Genomic DNA, 22,989 nt, shown 5'->3' on the forward strand with positions numbered 1-22,989 from the left:
AATCTTGTTAACAAATTACAATGATTAAAGAAAAACATAATAATTAAAGATAGACAACATCATTGCCTCTTTTGACAAAAGGGGGCTAATGATGATAAAAAACACACCAAAAGCATAAAGTAGAAAAACATCATCATGCCACTTTTGACAAAGGGAATCATGATGATAAAACACAATGATACATAAAAGACAAAACACCCTCAAACATAAAGGACAAATGAAGGGTGACATCAGTTAGGAGACTTGGGCTTGTTGGAAAGACTTGGGCCTGGCAGATGGGCTGACTACTTGGGCTTGATCATGGAGTGTCTCAATTGCATTCTGGTCCCGGGCTTCCAAGCAAACGAGTAATGTGATTAATTTGGGCTTTAACTCCTTCACTTTGAATTCTAACTCTTCCAAATGGGTTGGAGTTTTCCCAATAAATAACTCAAGTTCCTTTTGAAATTGTTTAGCCCTTGAATGAGTAATTAGCTAAAGACTTGGAATTACATGCTCTTGGACAACCCTCGCCTTTGCATCTTTACTGTTTACATCACAGACTTACTTTTACTATCTTCAGTTAAGGAGCTCGTAGCAACCAGCAGCCATCCTAGTACAATCAAGTATGCTGACCTCATCATCTCCCCTACATTTACATCCCTCTTGGCCTAGTTGGGCTAGTTTGACTAACCCAACCTTGACCCACTCCACTAAAAAAAAAAGAAGGGTTTGACCTAATCCAACCAAAAATCCAAGACCTAACCTAGTTAAGGGGGAAAAGGAAAAATAAAAAAGAAAGAGAAAATCTATTTGTTTGCAACCCAAAAACCAAAATAATTGAGGCAAAAACATAGGTCTTATTTTAGGTCAAATTAGTAAAAGTTGGATTTTTATTGGTATGACCTTTATTAACATGAATCAAGTGGTTAAAAGTGCCCTTGTTAGGATTTGCATCAAAAGGAAACCGAAGGTAGTGGTTTGACTTGCTCTATATGTATGACATCTACAAAGTTACTCTCATGCATGATTTTTATGCCATGATGTTTAATTAAGTTACAAATTTATTCTATTATATTCAAAGATCCAATTCTATGAAAGTTCAATATTTGAAAATCATGTCTTGAAAAGCGATTGAGAAATGTGTTCTTCATGACAAAATTAAAATTGTTTTATTTAATGGTGGAAGCATAAGAAAAAAGGGATCATAAAAGATGAAGCCCAAGGAAAAGCCCTGTTCAATAGAGTGGAGCTAGGGTGATTCTGGTATCTAAACATGCTACTTTAGTTCTCAATAGTCAAAGAAATAGATTCCCAATTGGATATGATATAGTTTAGCCGCTTCGGTGTACAAGAAGTCCAAGGAAGAGATATGTCAACTATGAGGGGAACTAGGATGACTAACAACCAAAGGAACAACTCTTGTTCTCAATTGTCAGAGAGAGAGAGAGATAAGTTTTGTCCTAAAAGTCCAAATCAGATTGACTTAGGGAAAACATTGAGGTACAATCTGGAGGTGACTCTAAGAATGATGTGGATTCAATGGCCTACAACCAGAAAGCGAGAAAACAACCGATTGAGATTGAGAAAAGAGATTTTGTTGATTCTGAAATATTTTTGAATTATCAAGAGAGATTTTGAGTATGATTAAAGAGATTTTTAAAGCATTTCTTTGCTACATCATTACATGAGAAAACTTGCAAAACCATTAGGAAATTATTCTAAAACTGGAAGTGTCTTCTTAGGTTTCAACTTATACTGTTGCAAGGCTCATCATTCATTGAACTGGAAGTTCATCACTCCTATTATTTTAGGAGAACATAAAGGATGCTAGCTCAGACTCAAGATAGAGACCTTATGTCATGACGTCCAAAAATTCAACAATGGTGTGAATATTTATGTTCTGAACTAGTAGTTTGAATAATTTATGCATACACTTTAAATATGGTCTTTAGTAATGTGAAAATTCCTAAGTTATACAAATATTTAATTGAATATTGAGTTAGGTTTTTGCTTCTTTAGGGCCAAGGCCTAGGGTTTACTAACAATATCCCTCCTAAAGGGGTGTTGATAAATGCTATAACTAGAACTACCAAGGATCCAACTTGAAAAATTTGCATGGTGAATCTTCATACCCCAATACTTGTACGGTAGATCTAGAGAGCAATATCAAGCCAAGCTCTACAAAAATCTCATTCTATATAACTCTGCCTGAGAACTGAGTAATTCCTCAACACTTTGTATTCAAGGTGTCCTATTTACAATTGGTCCCAAGCCCAAATAAATGAGGGCATTAGGTAACCAACAACCACCATAAACTGATCGGATCAAACATCAGGATTTTTGAACAAATGGGAAAATAATTTCACTGAATGCTAAAGAAAAATTTTGCAGTTCCTTCTTTTCCCTAGAGAAGAAAACCACGGTCTATATATTCAATAATAAAGGTGTGTATTCCTATTGATTACTCTCTTGTATACACATACAAAAGTATAACCCTACTACAAATTAAATACCTAGAATCCTAATACAACTAATCTACCAAAATTGCGAAAATAATAACTAAGTATAAAATAAAGCTAGTCCAAATTTATTTAGGATAACCACTCATAAATATCCTTTTTGGTTCTAGTATACTTCTTTATTCCAACCCTATAAATCTCTAGTTGAGAAGAAGTAGACTGTGGAGAATGACAAGATGTGGCTCCAATACTGTAGGATCCAGACAATGGAATTCATTTTTTCTGATTCAAAAAGCATAAGCCTCGGATAATGTCTCCAACAGACAAGAAAGCAACCACGACCTGCATGGAATGGACCATTGTCTTATGTCCCAATAAACTCTTCAATTTGATCATTTAGCTATGGCGGAAGAGACAGAAGGCAAAGAACACACGCTAAAAATGGTGGAAAAGTTTGCACAATTACTCAACACGGGGTGTTGGAAATATCACAAAGATATCAGGTTTTCTATAACTCTAATAACTGAGTGTTGTACATTAGTATGGTATACACAGTTTCAAAATGAATTTAGAAGTCCTAGGTTTTCTATTTTTGTCTTTTGGCTAAATTCTCCATATTACTATAACTCTAACCAAGCCAACCAACTAGTGGGATTAAGGCTTGCTATGTTGTACTATAACTTTATACAAGTAAAAATATTAAAGAAGAAACTAGACAAATGTAGCCAATTTTTAAGTACTTTTACCACCCCCAAAATAAAAGCAAAGAAAGTATGTGTAGGATTTAAAAAAAAAAAATCTCATAAACGAAACGAATTTCCTCATAAAATGGAATACAGGCTGAACTTGGACTTACACTATCCAGGTTCCTGTATCCAGCATTACAAAAAGATTGCATTGTGCATATGTGTGGAAATCAAAACACTAGCATGTCCATTACATCTAGCTAACCAAATTTTCCCAAAAGAAAAAGAACCTTTAGTGTTAATTATAGTACTCTACAACTAGACAAGTAAAAACAAGTCTAATTTAAAAGAAAATAAAGAGAAGCCAGGTAAAACAGAACTAGAAAGCCAACACAAACAACAGTGAAGTATGGCAGCAGCAGAACTTACAGCTCGGTCAAACTCTAACATGAAACATCTTTTGACCTCCTCCTTTGTAGGCTTGCAGCCACACCGATCACGTCGTGATGTCAAATCTGAAAATTTGGGGTATGTATAATGCAGAACAGCAGCCTCATCCAGTTTGATTTCACTACAAAATACAATAGAGAAGAAACAAACACTGATCCCAGAAGTAAAAGGGAAATTTTCTCATTATTGACATATGCTCTAAAGTAGAGGTAGAAAAATTACAGGTCAATGGAGGAACTATAAAGGTCAAAGAATATAGACAGAACATACGCACATATTAAACATACATAAGTTTGGGATGAAAACGCATTAAATAACTTTCCCTTGAAAAGTTGAAACTTCTGAAAACAAATATTAACATTTAAAAAAAACAAACATTTTTCTTATTTTTCAAAGACATTAAAAAAAAGAAAAAGGAAAGGAGCGAGGCACTTGCAAATGTAGTTACTATTAAAGGATAAAAATCAACGTACTTTGGGGTCTTCATGTAATTGTGCCATCTGTGGGCACCATTAGGACGAAGATGATCTTGTATGCGTGCAGCTGATTTTCCATTTCCATAAGTCAAAAAATAGTTAGGATTGCCACGTGTTGCTTCTTTGTAATTGCCGAAGTATGTATCTTTTGGAAGATGATCATAATTCTTCTTGAACATCGACACCTGTCCAAAAGTAAGTGATTCATCAATTAGTATAGGTTAAACATGCTGTGATTTATCAAAAAGCAGACAAGGTCAATAACATAAGGCAGCATCAGATAACTTGAAAATATTGCCATGCCCTTTTTTGATATTTGTGATTCTATGGATACAAATAAAAAATATTAATATTTGGGGTTATCACATTTCTTTTTTGGGTAAATTGCACCCAAACCCACAGTGGTTTGGGCCATTTGCAAGAAGACCCCTTGTGTCTACAATGTCTTTGAAAGTCCCTAAGGTTTTCTGATTTTTGGATAGACACCCCCTCCATTAAGTCAAAGCCCCCATTGAGTCCCTATGGTTTTACTTTAAATTCACCCTGACTTCTAGTGGTTTTGACCATTTTCACACAGATCCCCTATGAGTTACTGTAATTTTTCCTAATTCAAAACCCCAAACCACATGGGGTTTGAATGCAATTTACCCTTCTTTTTTTGCTAGTTGAATAATCACATTTCAATACCAAAAGGAAGTACCAGAAGTAAAATACACTTAACCGTTCAAGTCTTCCAAACATTTGGACATAACAAGCTTTCTTAGAAATAGCCTCAAAGTGCTTCTGGATGCAAAAATAGACAAACTACATTTCCAATAAAAGGTGGCATATCATTGTTGAACATCATATCAAATACCAAAATTTGTTAGGCATTTCCAAATGCTTGACAGACACTCAGCCAAATGTGTCATATTACTTTTTTATTTTTCAAAAATCACATATTAGGGCACCATGCCCATTGTACAATCCTGTTTGTCCAAATTTAATCAAATTAGAATCACAACACAAGTTTGATGAAGTAACTGAAGTCTGAAAATTGATCCAAAACATAACAAAGAAAATTTACATTTGCTAGTTCTCCCACCGTTAGACTTTTTAATTCAAGAACTTCTGTTCTAGTACTATTGACATTTCCTAAGCAGATCTTTTCAAAGTATACATTAAGACCTTTGAATCACACTTTCTAATACAAAGAAGGTGAGTTATTTCATATATTATGCATAAAAGACATAATTTATTACTTTCCCTGTCCCCGTCTGTGTGATGTCATTTTTTTAAAGATAACCATTGTAGTATTCATGTAGCATCTATGCCTCTTATGGAACATACCTGAAATTGGGTTAGCTTCCCAATAAAAGAAATCCTTCGATTTCATCAAAACTACTCTTTCAAAATTATAATAATGCATTTGCTTGATATTCTGTATTTCTTTTAATTCCTTATATTTGACTGAAGCCATAATTGTTGTTGGTTACAAGACCACACAACTGTCCAAAAATCTACATTGATTTGATTTTGTCAATCATAGATATCCATTTATATATATATATATATATATATTTTCAGCTAATATGAAAAAATCATCGATATCCATTGATTGGAAGAATGCAGCTATTTTTATTCACTTTTTCCACGCATATCATGCAAGGAAAATTGAATGAAATGATCTGGTCTTCAGGTAGCCAGACTGACCTTTATACGTCAGAAATTGAACAAAACCTTATGCTTTATTTCATTGACCAAACACCAAAGGGATGAAATCAAAAGAATAGGAAAAAGAAATCAATCAGCACAAACCATGCCCAATCAATCATAATCCCAAATTAAGGCTATCAATCGCAAAACCTAAGGTTGTAAATCCAACAAATTGGGGTTGTCAATCAAAACCTACCACTACTAACATCATTGATGAATCACTAGCATGATCTTTTAATTCCTCATTATTTAGAATTGCCAATCATCCAGTTAAGTGCCAGAAAGCACACCAAAACATAGTTGTTAGAATTGCACAATTCACAATTCAATGTAATTTTGAACTAAAACTATTCAAATCTATGGAAGAATAAAAAATTGGAAAGAATCGGAAGTGAATCATGGATCCTAAGTGAATTGGTCGATTCTTATCAAACCAAAATTTAGAAATAAAATCAGAAAAATCTGAACACCCATTCATCTTCCAATGCTATTTATACTTCATGTGTGTTCAAGGAACTTAAGGATTGGAAGAAAAATAAACGATAAAGTTGTTGAAGGTAAAAAAATTAAATTGATTAATGCTGAGGAGAAAGGAGATAAAGAAAGTAAAGAATAAGAATAAGAGGATTGTCACAACCCTAGGGGTATACTTGTCATCAGGCTGCCAATGAATAAGCTAGTTGTACTTTACAGTTACTGCTGTACCCACTTGTACCCTTTCTGTTAAGACATTACACTGAAAGGAAGAGCCTAAAAAAAGGTTAAGTGTAGAGGATGGGAATTATGTTGAGATTAATACAAATTCTTTCCCCCTCTAAATTCTCTTTCCCTTTCTTTTCTCTCTCTCTAAATTTGCCTCCTTTCTTTCAAATTCTCCCTCCTTTTCTATTCTCTCTCTTGGACCTTCTATAATTCCCGTGAACACCCAAGCCTCAGCCCCGAGGCTTAACAAGGATATGCTTGTACTCAATTTTAATGGTGAAGGAGAAGATGATATCTAGAACTTAGAAGATGATGATTTTAATAATTGATATGTTTTTATTTATTTATTTAGTACTTGAGGATATACTTTTAGGACTTCTTTCTAATGAGTTAGGATATTAGATATTTTGTATGAAAATTTATATATTTTTTGTTGAGTAATATGAGATTTATGATTGAATTTTATATATTTCTTAGATTAAAATATATATACTGAATCTTACGATTCAATTCAGTTCCTGATTAGCAAAATGAGTAAATTGATTCAAGATTCAAATCTCAATTCAACAACTATGCACCAAAACACTAATACAAAAAATCCTTCCCAATAGGGTGGTAGACCTTAATTGAGATTATGTTTAATAGCTTTCTAGTTATCCAAGTTCAAGCTTTGACTATTAACTCAATTTATAAGTGAAAATAGCCACACACAAAAAAAACTCATTCTATCCATGCATTCATTCATGCATGCACATGGTCTTCCAATTAATATCAATAAAACAATAGAAATATGTAAAGAGAGAAAATAATAGAAAAACACAATGTAAAGGTAAACAAATTTCATAGAACAGCCTCCCCAGTAGTCCAATCCTAGCAAAGGATGCATTAGAAACTAGGGGAGTGGGCCACTTAGTCATCCAAAACCTACTTCCCTACACTAGTTAACTCTTATTCTTCACAACTCCACTTACCAAGTGGGCAATCACCGAACCTTCAAGTGACAACGGTGGAAAGTCAAATAATGGAAACCACCATACAGAAGTGTCAAGCTATGGCTGTGGGGTTGATATTTATGCAGACCACCGGATAGGTTGAGAAATGACACATATTGCTAAACTAGTTTTAGAAAGAGGGGAGAGAAACAAAAACTCCCAATAGAGAGGTTAAGAAAGTGTGTGTTGGATGGAAAAAAAAAATAGAGAAACGTGAGAGATGGCCAAAGGCCTCACAATTTTTTTTCCCCTCACTGTTGATCTAATGTAGAATCTGTTATACTAAACTAACAGCATTGTGTCCCTACTTATTTTCAAAAGAAATGCAGTCAAGCTAGCTGAAGATGAAACTTCAAGGGGGTCTACGCAATAGGAGACCAACATCAGAAAACAGAAATATTCATTTACCAGATCCCAGCAAGACAAAAGGACATGCATGTACTCCATGTGGACTCACAAACATAAAGGTCTTTACAGAAAACTTCAGCACCAGAATTGCTACTGCAAATTCTTAATTAGTGTAGCCACCGAAAACTTTTCTTATGCTATAGTCAAGAACAACAGTGTCAAGTTCGTGGGGGTGTAGGTAATTTTGTGAGGAAGCATTGTAGCAGATCCTTTTCCCATAAGTTAGTTAGCAGTCTATTTCAGTTGGTATTTTTGAGCGCCAACTTGCACATTCAGATTGATTGATTAGCTGTATAAGACAAACTAATCCAGATTGTATTGGGACAATCAGAAATAGCAATCAGTACATTTCTCTATTTCTGCCTTTGTTTCTCTGTTTCCATCTATTCTTCTCTCCCTACACTCTTCTCCCTCATTCTGAATTTCCGCAATTCTGAACACCAAGAATCAAGACCTAGGTCTTGACATTTCTGGTATCAGACCAGTTGATACTTGGACTGCTGGACTAGATGGCTCTTGGAATTGTTGGATTGAGATCCATGCCAGACGGCACTCACATGAAGCAACTGGAGGCACAGGTTAATCAGGTTAATTCCTTGGTGAATAACCTGCAAGCTTGATTGGAAACGCCAGAGACTGGATTGAGTAGGAATCAAGAAGGAATAAAATCGTTAGAAAATAAATTGGACGCTTCGATGAAAGGACTTGCAAAGAGACCCAACGGATTTCTGCAAATGTTCTCCAGTGGACTTTCTGCCGAAAGAAAATGCAGATCCCATACTGGAAGGTAATGGACTTAACACTAGACAGTCTAGATTACATGTGATAGAGGTTGAGAATATGCATGAGAGGGAAAATATTTCAGATAAGATGTTTGATAGAAGGCTGGAGAACAACACTGTTAATAATCCAAATAATCAGAGTAATATTCCAAAGCCAAAGTTAGAGATTCCTATGTTTGATGGCCCCTAGGTGGTGGGTGAGGAGATGTCAAATTTTTTCAATTCTATAATATATCAGATCTTCAGAAGGTTAATTTGACTTCGGCTAATTTGAATGATGCTGCTGATGCCTGGTATCAGGGATGGGCAAGGCATTGAGTGGAGTGTATATGGAAGGATTTTGTGAGAGATTTTTGGAGCTAAAAACCTTGAATCACATTATTGAAAAATTTAATAAGCTGAAACAGGCTGGATCAGTGTTGGAGTATCTGTTGGAATACTGAGAATAAATTGATAAGTGTTGAAAATCAAATCCTGATTATTTCTCTCATGGCGGAGACTAAGTGATAAAGTTGGTTGCAGATAAGAGAAGATTACAATGATTAAAGTGATAAGGCGATAAGGTTTTGAGAAAAAAGGAGGCGGCAGTTTACAAGAGATAATTCCAGCTTCAGTCGATAAACTTTATCTTCTAAAGTTTATTCAAATTTTTTCTTGTTTTTCAAGAGATGTTGTAAAAGAATTCTTGTATATATATTCCATTCGTAAGTTCAATAAAAGATTGAAGAAGCTTTCCATTTAATCAAGTGAGATCTCCCTTGATCTAGTAATCTTTCTTAGTTACTCAAGTAAGTTGCTTCAATCAACTTATTTCATTTTTGTTCATGGTATCAAAGCCGATGACCCTACTGGCCAATTCCTTCCCGTCCGGTTAGACCATCTATACTTACCGGTTCCTGATCTTAGGGCGAAAAACACCTTGTCTTCCAACAACCCTTATGCCACTTCTTTGATCTCTAATGTTCCATCTCAATCTATGTCTTCCATCCCCTTAAACCTTGATTTCCATTCCTTTCAAATCACCCAACACAAATTGAATGGGACTAATTTCCGGGAATGGTTTCAATTAGTATTGCTGGTTAAGAAGGGTAAAGGAAAGGTAGGCTATCTTGATGGCTTAATTCCCATGCCTCCAACAACGGCATCTTACTACTCAACTTGGAATGCTTAGAATTCTATTGTGATGGCTTGGCTCATCAATTCCATGAAACCAAAGACAAGAAGGACATACCTGTTTTACAAAATTGCAAAGGATACTTGGATAGCTGTGCAAGAAATTTATTCAGACCTCGAAAACACCTCACAATGCTTTGAGATTCGATTTGCCATCAGGACTACTTGACAAGGTACTATGTCAGTTATTGACTACTACAATCTCTTAACAAAATTGTGGTAGCAAATGGATCTACTCTATGACATAAACTGGTGTTGTTCTAAAGATAGTGCCAAATATGTCAAGATGCTTGAGAATGAGCGAGTGTTTGATTTCTTTCACGAACTCAACAAGGACTTGGATGAAGTACGTGACTGACCCCTAGGTTCTAAACCTTTTCCCTCTATTCTTGAGGCCTTTGCTAAAATTAAAAGAGAGGAAAGCTATAAGAAAGTGATGCTTAATAACTCATCTCCTCAGAATCAAGACATAGGCATTCAAAATTCTGCTTTGGCAGTACATTAAAATGGTCTACCTCACCAGAAAACTCAAAAGAGTAAAGACAAGCACCTATGGTGTGATTACTACAATAAACCTAATCACACTAGGCCCAGAGAGACTTGTTGGAAACTTCACGGTAAACCTACAAATTGGAAGTCAAAGAATCAGAGGGATCAACCTAAACTGGCCTCTATTACTAAATCATTACCTACAGATGAGAAGCCTGGCAATTCACTTCCATTTATTGTAGAACAGAAGGAGACTTTGAAAACTCTACTATCCCAATCCAAGGGCTCTAAGGAACCTGAACCTATAATCTCTACAATAAGATGATAGAGAAAGATAGAATCTTTGACTTCCTACATGGCCTTAACCCTGATTTGGATGAAGTTCGGGGAAGGATATTGGGCACAAAGCCCCTATCATCTCTCAAGGAAGTTTTTTTCTGAAGTTAAAAGGGAAGAGAGCAGGCGAAAGGTGATGCTTCAACACCCATCAGACCTAGTTTTGCCCCACCAGAATTCAGCCCTTGCATCTGTTAAACAAGGGGAATTTTTTACAAGGAATCAAGTAAAGGAAAAATTATGGTGCGACCATTGCAAGAGGCCCAACCATACTAAGGAAAATTGCTGGAAGATCCATGGCAAACCAGCAAATTGGAAGCCATGGCCAAAGAAAGATAATCCCAGACCAGCTTACAATGCTGAGGCTCCAACAGAAAAAAAAACAAGTTTGAATCTCTCCGAAGACCAAATTCAAGCCTTGTACACGCTCCTAAATCAAGGTACAGCCCAACCAAGCACTAATAATTCTCAGTCCACTGCTTCTCTAGCATTGCAAGGTAATCTCCAACACTATTCATTGGTTTCTAAGCATTTTTCTAAGAATATATGGGTGATTGACGCAGGTGTATCAGACTATATGAAAAATTCAGCAAGGTCTATGACTGATTATACCCTATGTGACTCATCTCTCAACATATCTATGGCCGATGGAACCACTTCACCTGTTTTGGGTATGAGAACAGTATTTATATCAAAACTAAAGCTCAATTCTGTGCTACATGTTCTTGGTTTGAAACATAATTTGCTATCAGTTAGCCGGATCACTAAGGATATGAATTGTAATGTAATTTTCTATCCTTCCTATTGTGTTTTTCATCACCCTGGCACCACCCATTTACTACTACAGGGGTGGCTAGGAAATTGATGGACTCAGTGTTTAAGATACATAGCCTACCAAGGGCAGTTGTTTCTGACAAAGACAAAGTATTCACAAGTCAGTTTTGGAATGCACTCTTCCAAGGATTGGGAATCAAGCTACAATTCTCATCAGCTTACCACCCAGAGACCAATGGACAAACCGAGCATGTAAACTAGTGTTTAGAGACATATTTAAGGTGCCCAAGCTTCACTAAACGTAGGAGTTGGAGTAGGTGGATGGCATTGGCCCAGTGGTGGTACAACACCAACTTCCACACAGCTCATAAGAGAACCCCCTTTGAAGCTCTATTTGGATACCCTCCCCCTATAATTCCAGTCATTATGCACTATACTCTAGTTGAAACTTCAGTTGATCAACACTTACAGGCAAGGTAGGAGGCTCAGCAGGTTATTAAGAAGGAGCTTGCTATGGCACAATAGAGAATGAAACAAATGGCTGACAGACATCGCTTTGATAGAACATTTGAAGTAGGTGAGGAAGTTTACTTGAGGGTTAAAAGGTTCCAACAGCACTTTTTTGTAAAGGACCCATGTCTAAGATCAGCCCAAAATACTATGGGCCCTTTCGAGTTCTTGCTAAAGTGGGACCAATAGCCTACTGACTACAGCTCCCTGAAGAGGTAGGGCTGCACCCAATGTTTCATGTGTCAATCCTAAAGAAGGCAGTTGGGCCATTTGAGGCGGTCAACAGGGAAGTATTGAAAGTGATTGAAGATAAAGTGGTAGTGACGGAGCCCCAAGCTGTGTTGGACAAACGGGTGATCTACAAAGATTATGTGCCCTTCACACAAGTTCTGGGGCAATGGTCACATTTGCACCCCGACAACACCACTTGGGAATATCTATCGGATCTGCTCCAGCAATATCCCAGGCTAACCAGATTTCTTTGATTTCTTGGGGACAAGAAATAATTCAAGGAGAGGGGAGTTGTCACAGTCTGGGGTATGACTGTAATTAGGGGCAGGACATAATTGTAATTAGTAGAAATACAAAGGCTAGTAGGACTCTTAAGCGCACATGGCCACTTGGTCCTAATTGCTGAGGAAGTTGGTTAGGAGAATTCTCTAGAGATGTAATTCTTATAAATAAGATACTTGCACAAGGATGGGGATCATGTGAGGCTTATTCCACAGATCTCTCTCTCTTCTTTCTTCCTTCCCTCTCTTTCTCGTGTTATTCTTTCCCGCCTACTCTCGATTCTTCCTCAATTACGAAAAAAATTCTCTGTCAGATTCTAGATCTGACAGCAACTAGGATTGTGTTTTCGTTATGGGGAAAAGTATAGGCTAGGTCACCAGTGTAGGAGATAGTTGTTGTAGATGGAAGGACTTGAAGAAGGAGTAGTAGTAGTATCACAAGAATTAGGGGGGTGTTGGAGAAGAGGGTGGTGAGATTATGCATTACAAGGAAGTCTATCTGGGAAGATAATAAAGGTGCAGGGATCAGTGGGAAAGAAGTGGTTGATGATTCTTCCCTGGATGAAACTACATTTGAGGATTTACAATGGCCAACACAGGAGACGCAAATGACAATAGCTAATGACAACAAAATGTTGAGTACGTTAAGGTGGCAAGCGTTTAAGTGGACGATGCAAGGGGAAGAGTTCACTGCAGATTTGCAAATCCTAAAGTTAGGCGGTTGCAACATCATACTCGGGTGGATTTAATGAAGATAGTAAGCCCTCTAATCTTCGACTTTAATAAGTTAGAAGTTACTTTTAAAAGAGAAGGGAAGAAGCTAACATTGACAAGAAGTGAGGAGACTGGAGAATGCAAAGGATTAACAGGAAAGAAGATGCAGAAACTAATACAACAAGGAGAGTCCTCGATAGCCCAATTGCACTGCATATATGTAGTCGAGATAGAGAAGGGCCAGGAAGAGGGGAACACGGAGGCAACAATAGGCTGGGAGGATAGCCCATGGCCAGCAACGTTGTCCACTCTAAACGAACTCACTAAGGTACACTCTTGTGACTCCTTACACTCACTGTTGAATGAATTTGAGGATGTTTTTGCGGAGCCCTCTACCCTCCCTCCAGCCCGTTTCCTTGACCATGCCATACACTTGAAACCTAACATTGGTCCTATCAATTTGCAAGCCTATAGGTATCCTCCAAAACAAAAGGCTGAGATAGAAAGATTAGTGAACAAAATGTTGTCTAAATCCATCATTCAGCCAAATCAAAGCCTATTTGCCTCTCCTATCAGACCTATCCTATTAGTCAAAAAGAAGGATGGGATGTGGCGGTTTTGGTAGATTACCATCAACTAAACTCCATCACTATCAAAAATAAATTTCCCATTCCAATTATTGAAGATCTCTTTGATGAACTAGCCGAAACTACAATTTTCTCAAAACTTGACCTAAGATCCGGGTACCATCAAATCCGGATGAGACCTAAGGATGTGCACAAAACAACCTTCAGGACTCATCAATGACTATGAATTTTTAGTAATGCTCTTTGGTTTGACTAATGCTCCTGCAACATTCCAAGTCTTGATGAACCACATCTTTAGCCCTTACCTAAGGAAATTCATCTTTGTGTTCTTCGATCATATCCTCATTTACAGCCCATCCTTGGACCAGCACCTAACCCATTTGAGGGTAGCTTTTGAAATTCTCAAATCCAATCAACTGTTTGTGAAGGGATCCAAGTGTACCTTTGATGAGGCAAAAGTGGAGTATCTAGGCCATGTGATCACAGGAGAAGGGGTGAGTATGGACCCCAAATAGATTGCAGCCATGTTAGAGTGGCCATAACCACAATCAATCAAGGAGTTAAGGGGTTTTTAGGCTTGACAGGGTATTACAGGAGGTTCATCAGGAACTATGGGATTATTAGTAGGCCACTAATAGATCTACTCAAGAAAAATAACTTTGGCTGGAATAGCAATGCAAAAGAAGCATTTCAAACCTCAAAAAAAGCTATGACAAAGGCCCCAATATTAGCCTTACCTAATTTTTCAAAGCCCTTTATTCTAGAGACAGATGATTGTGATTCAGGGGTGGGTGCTGTTTTGGTGCAAAAGGGGAAGCCTTTGCCCTTCTTAAGTCAAGTTGTAGCTCCAAACCACTTGGACTTGAGCATATATGACAAGAAGTTGTTGGCAATCATAACAGCAGTAGAAAAATGGAGATATTATTTGAAGGGCAATCAATTCATAATCAAGATCGACCATGAAAGCCTCAAGTTTCTTTTACAGTAGAGGCTACATACTCAATTGCAGAAAAAAGAGGTGTCTAAGTTGCTCGGGTTGGACTATGTAATACAATATCGGAAGGGGAAGGAAAACACAGTAGCTGATGCATTATCCTAAAGGGAAAAGGGCTGAGTGTCTTGCAATATCAGCTGTGATCCCTAATTGGGTTAAGGAAATTTTTGTCAGTTACGAGAAGACCACATGGGTAAAAGATATCATCACACAGTCGGCGGTTCACCCTTCAAACGAAATCGGTTATACCTTAACAGCGGGGCTACTACAATACAAGGGAAGGTTGGTGATAGGAGATGACAGCCTTCTCAAGGAGAGGATCCTTCAGTCCCTACACGACTCTCCTATGGGGGGCACTCAGGTATGAATGTTACATGCAATAGGGTAAGACAATTGTTTTATTGCCAAGGCTCAAGCGAGATGTGACTGCCTATGTCTTGAAATGCTCCACTTGCCAGAGCTACAAGCATGAACAAATTCCTTACATGGGGCTGTTGTAGCCACTGAGCATACTTGAGCAAGCTTGGGAACAAATTTCCATGGACTTCGTGGAAGGGTTGCCCAAATCAGAGGGGAGGAACGTGATCCTTGTGGTGGTGGACAGATTGACCAAGTTTGGTCACTTCTTGGCCTTGACACACCCGTTTACAGCCTCGGAGGTTGCTAGGGTGCGGCTAGACTCAGTTGTTAAATTACAAAGGCTGCCTTCATCCATTATTTCCGACAGGGATAAGATTTTCACTAGCAACTTTTGGTAAGAATTATTCAAGAGTTTAGGGGTAAAATTACATATGTCGACCGCTTATCACCCAGAAATAGATGGACAAATGGAAAGGGTGAATCAGTCCTTGGAGTCTTACCTCTGGTGTGTTTGTTTTGCTAAACCTATGAGTTGGAACAAATGGCTACCTCGAGCCCAATGGTGGTACAACACCAACTTCCACAGTTTACTGAAAAGAACCCCCTTTAAAGCCTTATTCGGCTACAAACCCCCGATTCTTCCTACTGTTATGCAGTATTCGAATGTAGAGTTGGCAACGGATCATTACTTACAATAGCGACAGGAAGCTCTACAAGTAATTAGGAAGGAACTAATTACAACACAAAACCGAATGAAGTAGCTGGTTGACAAGAGAAGAAATGAGAGGTCATTTGACTTGGGGGATAGGATGTACTTTAAAGTTAAGAGGTTCCAACAACATCTCTTCTCTAACTGTCCTCCCTCCAAGTTGAACCCCAAATACCATGGCCCTTTTCCCATAGTAGCAAAAGTAGGGGAGGTGGCCTACCGATTACAGTTATCGAAGGGCATATCAATCCACCCATTTTTCCATGTTTCTCTACTGAAGAAAGTCATTGGACAAGCGGACAGCACCACTGTGGATATTCCATCACCATCAGAAGAGGTGGAGGCCAGTATAGAACCCTTGGCCATATTGGAAAGAAGAGCGATTTATTGGAATTCCCTACCATTGACTCGAGTTTTTGTGCAATGGGCCCATCTACATCCCAATCATACTACTTGGAAATACCTCCCAGACCTCCTCAAGCAATTTCCTCAAGTGGCACAACTGTTATGATTTCTTGAGGACAAGAAATGTCTTTGGGGGGGGGGGGGGGGGGGGGGGGGAGAGAAGTTGTCACATGCCCAAGGGTAGCTATGTGATTGTGTCCTTAGATTATGTTAGGATATTTTCTCTTTTGTCTTTATTCCTTTTGTCCTGTAGCTAAGGCGATTACAATGCCTTTGTCCTGTAGCTAAGCAGTTACAGCTATGAGCCTATATATTAAGCCACAACCGAAGGTTGGATTGCATGAATGGAGAATTGATTGAATATTCCCAAATTCCCTCATATCTTCTTCTCTTTCTCGTTCTCTCTATGTCTCCCCCCTTTCTTCTCTTAATTCTCGTTGGTTTCTCCTCAAATACCCCTTGCCAAATTCAGCAATCTGACACTCCACCTCTATCACGCCTAGAGGCCTTGGAAGTATGCCTTGGCCGACCAAATCTGAATTAGCTATAGATTTGGGAGGAAATTCCAGAGACAACCAGAATTGTGGTAGAGACGACAGCATGTTGAACATGTTAATCCTCTGGCCATATTGCTCCATAGCCTCCCTATGCCTTTCCAATTCACACAGCATGTTCTCTCGAGAGGTCGTCAACTCCTCCAGCATCCCATCTCTAATCGCATCTCCAGTGCTTCCATTCTAGACTCCAATTGCTTAGTCTCATTCCTTCCGCCATCTTCGGATCCAATCACTCACTCACTGCACCAACCAACTGCAATTCACTTCGCCTCAATCGTTGATACATCATCGGGGACTGCTGGCTTTGATACCAGAATGTCACGTCTCGAATCTAAGGCCTGGTTAATTCTGGAATTATAGAATAGAAAGGAGAGTAGAGGGAGAATTTGAAAGAAGAGGAAGAATTAGAGAGAGAAAAGGAGGGAAAGAACCAATCTCTTCATTGATGATTCCCATCCTTTGTACATGGCCTTTTATAGGCAATTACCCTCAGTTTGTTAAGGCATGACTGAATAGGTACAAGTAGCTAAAACGACAACCGCTTAGTGCAATGTCACGACCCTTGGGGTATTATAGGGGCAAAGCTATCATTAGTTACCATTGTTGGTTAGGAAATGTTGTTAGTTTTGTTATAGTTCACGTGGGTGATATTCCTAGACTCTACTTCCAGTTGAACAGCCTATAAATAGGCCCTAACATGTAGAGGAATGTATGTTGGAATGATATAGAGAATTCATATTTCCCTCCTTACTTTCTCTCTCTCATTCTCCCTTGTTTTCCCTCCTTTATCTTGATTTCTACCCTATCTCTCCCTCCAATTCTTTTTCGTTTCTCTCCCGCATTCTTCCCATTTCCTTCCTAGACCCTAGCTAAACCCTAGGGTCGTGACATACAATTGCTTATGCATCTATAGACTTTATTAAAAAAATACCCTCGAGGTCATGACACCCTCATTTGAATTTTTGCAATTATGAGTACCGAGAATCAAGACCTAGGTCTTGACAAAGTTTCATAGTGTAGCTCATTAGCTTGATACCTTTATACTTTTTACAACTTTGAACATCTCTTCATTCTTATAAATAGGTTTGGCATCCTTTTCGAGTTAAGGCACTAAATAGGCAACAAAGGCCCTTATATTTGGTTACCCTCTCCTTTTATAGTTCAGTGTGTTTTGCCACATTTTGTATCATTCTTCCTCAATTTTTTTATAAATGTCAAGGACCATTATCTTATGTAGAGTGGTTAAGCATTCTCAATATAACTTTGCAAACCTTACTACATAAACAATCCTTTTGTCTTGTAAGAAAGTAGTCTATCTAGGTAGTCAATATGCCATTTTCTATATTTGACCAAGTGTTCATCTAGCTTTTTGAACATAATATTAGCTATGATGAGCTCATATATTGTAGCAAAATCCAAAATAGCTTTACCCTTGTTATTTCTTTCTCCAAACTCACAACTCCCATGTACATCTCTATTCCCCTTCACTTTTCTACCCATATGACCATTTAAGTCACATCCTATAATGATCTTCTCTCCTCTAAGCATTCCTTGCACCAACCTCTAATTCCTCACAAAAGTTTATTTTTATCTCTCATCCTAACCTAACTTGTGGAGCATAGTACTAACAATATTCATAATCTCTTCTCCTATAACAACTTCAACTGCAATAAATTTGTCTCCTACTCTCTTCATATCCACTACCCCATCCTTTAAAGTCTTATCCAAAATAATTCCCACTCCATTCTTTGTATAATCCTTTCTTGGGTACCAAAGTTTATATGAAAACTCAATTAACATTTTTAGCCTTCTCATCATCCCATCTCGTCTCTCGAAACCAAATAATATTAACCTTCTGTCAATCATCATGTCCACCACTTCCATAGATTTTTCCCTCAAAGTTCTACATTCTTGAACCCATCCATGACAAGGCAAGAACCCTTATAGATTCAACACTATATCCAACGATCGTGTCCACAACTTCTTTCCCCAATCCATGGAGAAGCGAAAACCCAACAGATTTAACACTACATCCAAGCACCAGAGTATGGCCATAGCTCATCTTTCACTGCACTCAATGCACTTGGACAATACAATGCAGAGTTACACCTCCATGATTTACTCATTTATCTAGAATTCATGATACTTGATCCAACATTACTTGTTGGCTATCTAAAGCAACAATTTACCCATTTGTCAACCATGTCATGCTTCTTTTTCATTTAAAACCGTTAAGTCAATGAGTTGATTTTTATTTCAAGATCGCATCAATGTTGGTTAAATCGGGATCTGATTCAAGTCCAACTCATGTAGATTCTAATTAGTACTTTAAAAAAACAGTTTTCTGGCAAAAGAAAAGGGAAAACATTGATAAGAATTTGAGAAGCAGATAGAGATATTACCTCACTGAATGGTTCTTTAATATCATCTCTCTCAACACTACTCTCCTGAAACAAACAAATGCAATTATCACTTGCTATTTGCATGGTATGTAAAATACAAAGAGACAAGAAGGAATAGAAACAGATAAAGGACCTTCCATCAACTGTTGTACAATAGGATCAATTACATATAGGTAATAATTTACAAGAAGATAATTCACTAACATAATTAGGGAAGATAGCCATATCAACATTCCCAGGGACATCTGCTAGGAGCTGTCTCACAGAGTACTCATGAGTACCTACTGGATGAATCAGCTCATCAGTATCAAGATGAATGATCCAATCCATACCAGCTTCCTACAAATAAATAACGCTGAATCAGAAGGCCAATTTAAGATTCATTTACAAATTTTTTCTATCAGGGAAAGGGGTACAAGGGGGGAGGGGGAGAGAGATGAAATATCAATCCAAAGTTTTCAAAATGAAGCAATATTCATACCCTTGCCATGACTATAGCCATTTCCATGTTGAGGGATTGCTTGACAAACAACTCATAGTTGCAAGGTTTGTAAAAAAAACTCGCCAACCAAGTCTCATTCCAGATTCGGCTAAGCATCAGAAATAACCAATGACAAGATAATTGAGAATAATCCATACAAGAGTAGAAATTCATCACACAATTAAATCTCACTAGAAACAACTGAAAAGTGGGAATTTGAAATGTTTATGACCTTTTGCATCATACAGAGCAGAAAACCAGACTATTTTCTTAACGATGACAAATTATCCACTGAATAATTGAACCTATAGTTCAGCAATGAAAAAATATTTCATAGATGGGGAAAAATAATCCAACAAGAATTATTGTCTATTGTAGTTCTAGATCTGACAAATATTCAGTGGCAAGATAAGTTATAGTGCCGTTTCAGAAATGAGTCCTAATTGATGTGAAAAACTGATGGGTTTTGTTTGTAGGATTTTTCTACCATAAGTTCCTCACATAAATCCATAGCTAGACAACTCTTGATTCCATTTAGTAATTCTAGAAACTGAAACCCTATTGTTTTCACACCAAGAAAGTGGGAATGTTGAGGATTAGGTATCAATCAACCTCTCTAGGTCTGCATGAAAATAAGTATTGCTATTACATAAGTAAGAGCTTTCAATAGCAATCAATAATGTTAATACCATAATATTCAAACTAGCCTTGAAATTACCAATAGTCTATCAGTATCATTATGGAGGACAATGACATATAGAGCCTTAATCCCACTAGGTGGGATTAATATTTTTAAGGATACCTCTGTTACTTGGTAAGTAATGAAATACAAAATTATTTAATCCAAAATTCAGGATGATATGTATAACAATCCAAGGGGTAGAAAGAACAAACCTTCTAGCTTGTTGCTCTTCTAATTCTCTTGTCCTGTATATAACATTTACTCCCTGATGGAGGAAGGAACAATGGAAATTAAGAATTTATGAATAGCAAGTTGTCTAGTTGACAAATTGAATCCTAAAAGAAGAAAGTCATAGAAAACCAAGGATGAAGTCATAGAAAACCAAGGATTCAGACTCACTGGAATTGATTCTAGGACTTTGGATACATTAGGCGTAGCAGCTTTCCCTTCAACAAATAGGAAAAAGTTTGAAACTCCAATAACCTTATGGAAGAAGATCCAAGGAAGCGTCTGCTCTAAGCCAGCAGAAGTGCTTGTAGTAATACACAGCTGGCGTAGAGAAAAATTCAGAATAGGGGATTCAGAAATTGCTTTCGAGACAATATTGTATACATCAATAAAACATTCAGACAAAACATTGTAACAGATTAAAAAAATAAATTATAATTCCTAACTGTAGGAGGATACAACATGACAAAAAAAAATGCAAATTTAATGCCATGCAATTTGAAAGGGGGAAACAACAATCAGTCATTTACACTCCATACAGTCAAACTAAATTGCATGATTTTAGTTAAATTACTGTCATTGGGATGGCTTTCAGCAATGAACAATATGGCAATGCATTGACTGATACAACAAATACCAGGGAAGTTTCACAGTGGTATACCTGTGATGGACCAAAGAGAAATAGTAACACAAAAGCCAAAATTATCAACATATGTGTGACACCATGACAACGAAGGGAAAGTTAAGAAAATTAACTACTTCTATGCGTGCGTCAGTTGACATGTCAAACTGTTGTAAAAATGTAAGATGTGCAACTCGTTTCAAGTTTATACACAAGCAAAATGCCAGTGTATTTTAAAATTTGTTTCAGTCGCATCAGCTCCTATATCTGAATGCCAGAAAATTAAGTGAGTTGCACTGTTGTTATCAAACTTAAGCTTGAGATAAGATACCCACACTGCTTTCATCACATAAGTAAGATCAATCAAGGAAGAAATAAACAGGGTCTCTAAATGATAAAAGTCAGAATACCTCACACAATAATGTTGCAGGCATTGACATAGTGATGCATAGTAAAAGAACTAAAAAACCAACGCTTATTGTTATAATAGGAAAAGCAGCACACTAATTTTACATCCAAGAATACAATATATTATTTTTTGTTCTTTTTTTTCTTGCTTGAACATGCTTATCCCCATCACTTTTTGTGTAGTTTTTACCATGGCTTACATCCTCCTTTCATGAAATTTGCTACAACTCTTAAAGTTCAATCTGTTCTGCCTTCAATTGCATACAGTTTCTGTCAGCGGTTGTGAGGTCCATACATCCACCAACATCTGTCGGTCTTTACTTTCTATTCTTTCTCGCACGCTCTACAAGTGACTTAGGTAACATGAAAGCCCCAAATAGCAAGAAATTGGAGAGCTCAAAAAACTAAGCTACAGCATAAGAGATTAATAGTATAGTAAGCCAGGACTTGATTTGCCAGACAGGCGAACATAAAATCTAGGCCAACAAACAAAGTAAGATCCAAGTATGCATTCTTACGTGAACAATAAAGAATCAATGGAGTCTGGGGATCTTCCCAGATATACCGTTTAACTTTGTGCATATATATAATTTATATATCTATATATCCATCCAGGCAGACATATCTATACAAATGCATCTAATCCTAATGACTGCAACCCAGATTTCAGATCCAAAAAAGACACACCCACCGAACATAAAGTCAAGAAACACAATAAAATCAATCAAAACCAGGCAAATTGTGAATTACCTTGGGCCTCAGATCAGAACCATAACGGAACGTCCAATCCTTATAATACGGGAACGAAGGCGACCGGCTGCGACCCAAAAGATCCCTACAGTCCGACGACGAGTGGACAGACCCGGAGCTGCCCATACCCGGGAACTCCGTGCGGTCTGGCGCCCAGCGGGTCGTTGGGTCGTCGAATCCACCCCGCCACTGCAGCACGAATGCGAAGGCCGCGAGGCTCAGCAAAAGGACAGTTAACAGCAACAAGAGCCTGGAAATGAAGCCCTGCGACGAAGACGAAGAAGTGGGTCTGAGAGATGACTGTAGAGCCGCCATTGGCGATCACAGAAAATGGGGGGTCCAATTCATGCACATTCGCCGGCCTGTCCTGTTCTGTGCGATATACATGAAGATTATTTGATTCGGAAGAGAGAAAATTGAAACTTAGAAGTGAAGTATGTATGGGGTTGGGGAGTAATATATATATATATATATATATATATAGTGATTTCCAGAGAAGCCGGTTTGTCGTCGATGCTGTCTTCCAATGACAATGCTGCTCGCTACTATTAATAGGATGATGCTAAATGTATATTTATTTTGTATATTTTGAATTATATAAAAAGGTATTATAATTAAAATATTTTGTGTTTCACATATGTTTTTATATGTCACGTGAGAGATT

General features: G+C 37.6%; 1 protein-coding gene across 1 annotated transcript in view; it reads right to left on the reverse strand.

The window, feature by feature from the left end:
• The window catches only part of LOC127786842 (glycosyltransferase-like At2g41451), a 39,618-nt gene extending 16,835 nt beyond the window's left edge, over nt 1-22,783 (reverse strand). The window contains exons 1-8 of the mRNA XM_052314535.1: nt 22,326-22,783; nt 20,717-20,866; nt 20,530-20,582; nt 19,636-19,744; nt 19,359-19,493; nt 19,155-19,199; nt 4,051-4,238; nt 3,557-3,698 (exon numbers count right to left, since the gene is read on the reverse strand). Coding sequence (XP_052170495.1) covers nt 3,557-3,698; nt 4,051-4,238; nt 19,155-19,199; nt 19,359-19,493; nt 19,636-19,744; nt 20,530-20,582; nt 20,717-20,866; nt 22,326-22,640 — 1,137 coding nt within the window. The 5' untranslated portion in view covers nt 22,641-22,783. The remainder of the gene's footprint in view (nt 1-3,556; nt 3,699-4,050; nt 4,239-19,154; nt 19,200-19,358; nt 19,494-19,635; nt 19,745-20,529; nt 20,583-20,716; nt 20,867-22,325) is intronic.
• Between the last annotated feature and the right edge of the window lie 206 nt (nt 22,784-22,989).

The sequence above is a fragment of the Diospyros lotus genome, chromosome 12 (genome assembly GCF_014633365.1).
Source record: "Diospyros lotus cultivar Yz01 chromosome 12, ASM1463336v1, whole genome shotgun sequence".
Taxonomy (NCBI): Eukaryota; Viridiplantae; Streptophyta; class Magnoliopsida; order Ericales; family Ebenaceae; genus Diospyros; species Diospyros lotus.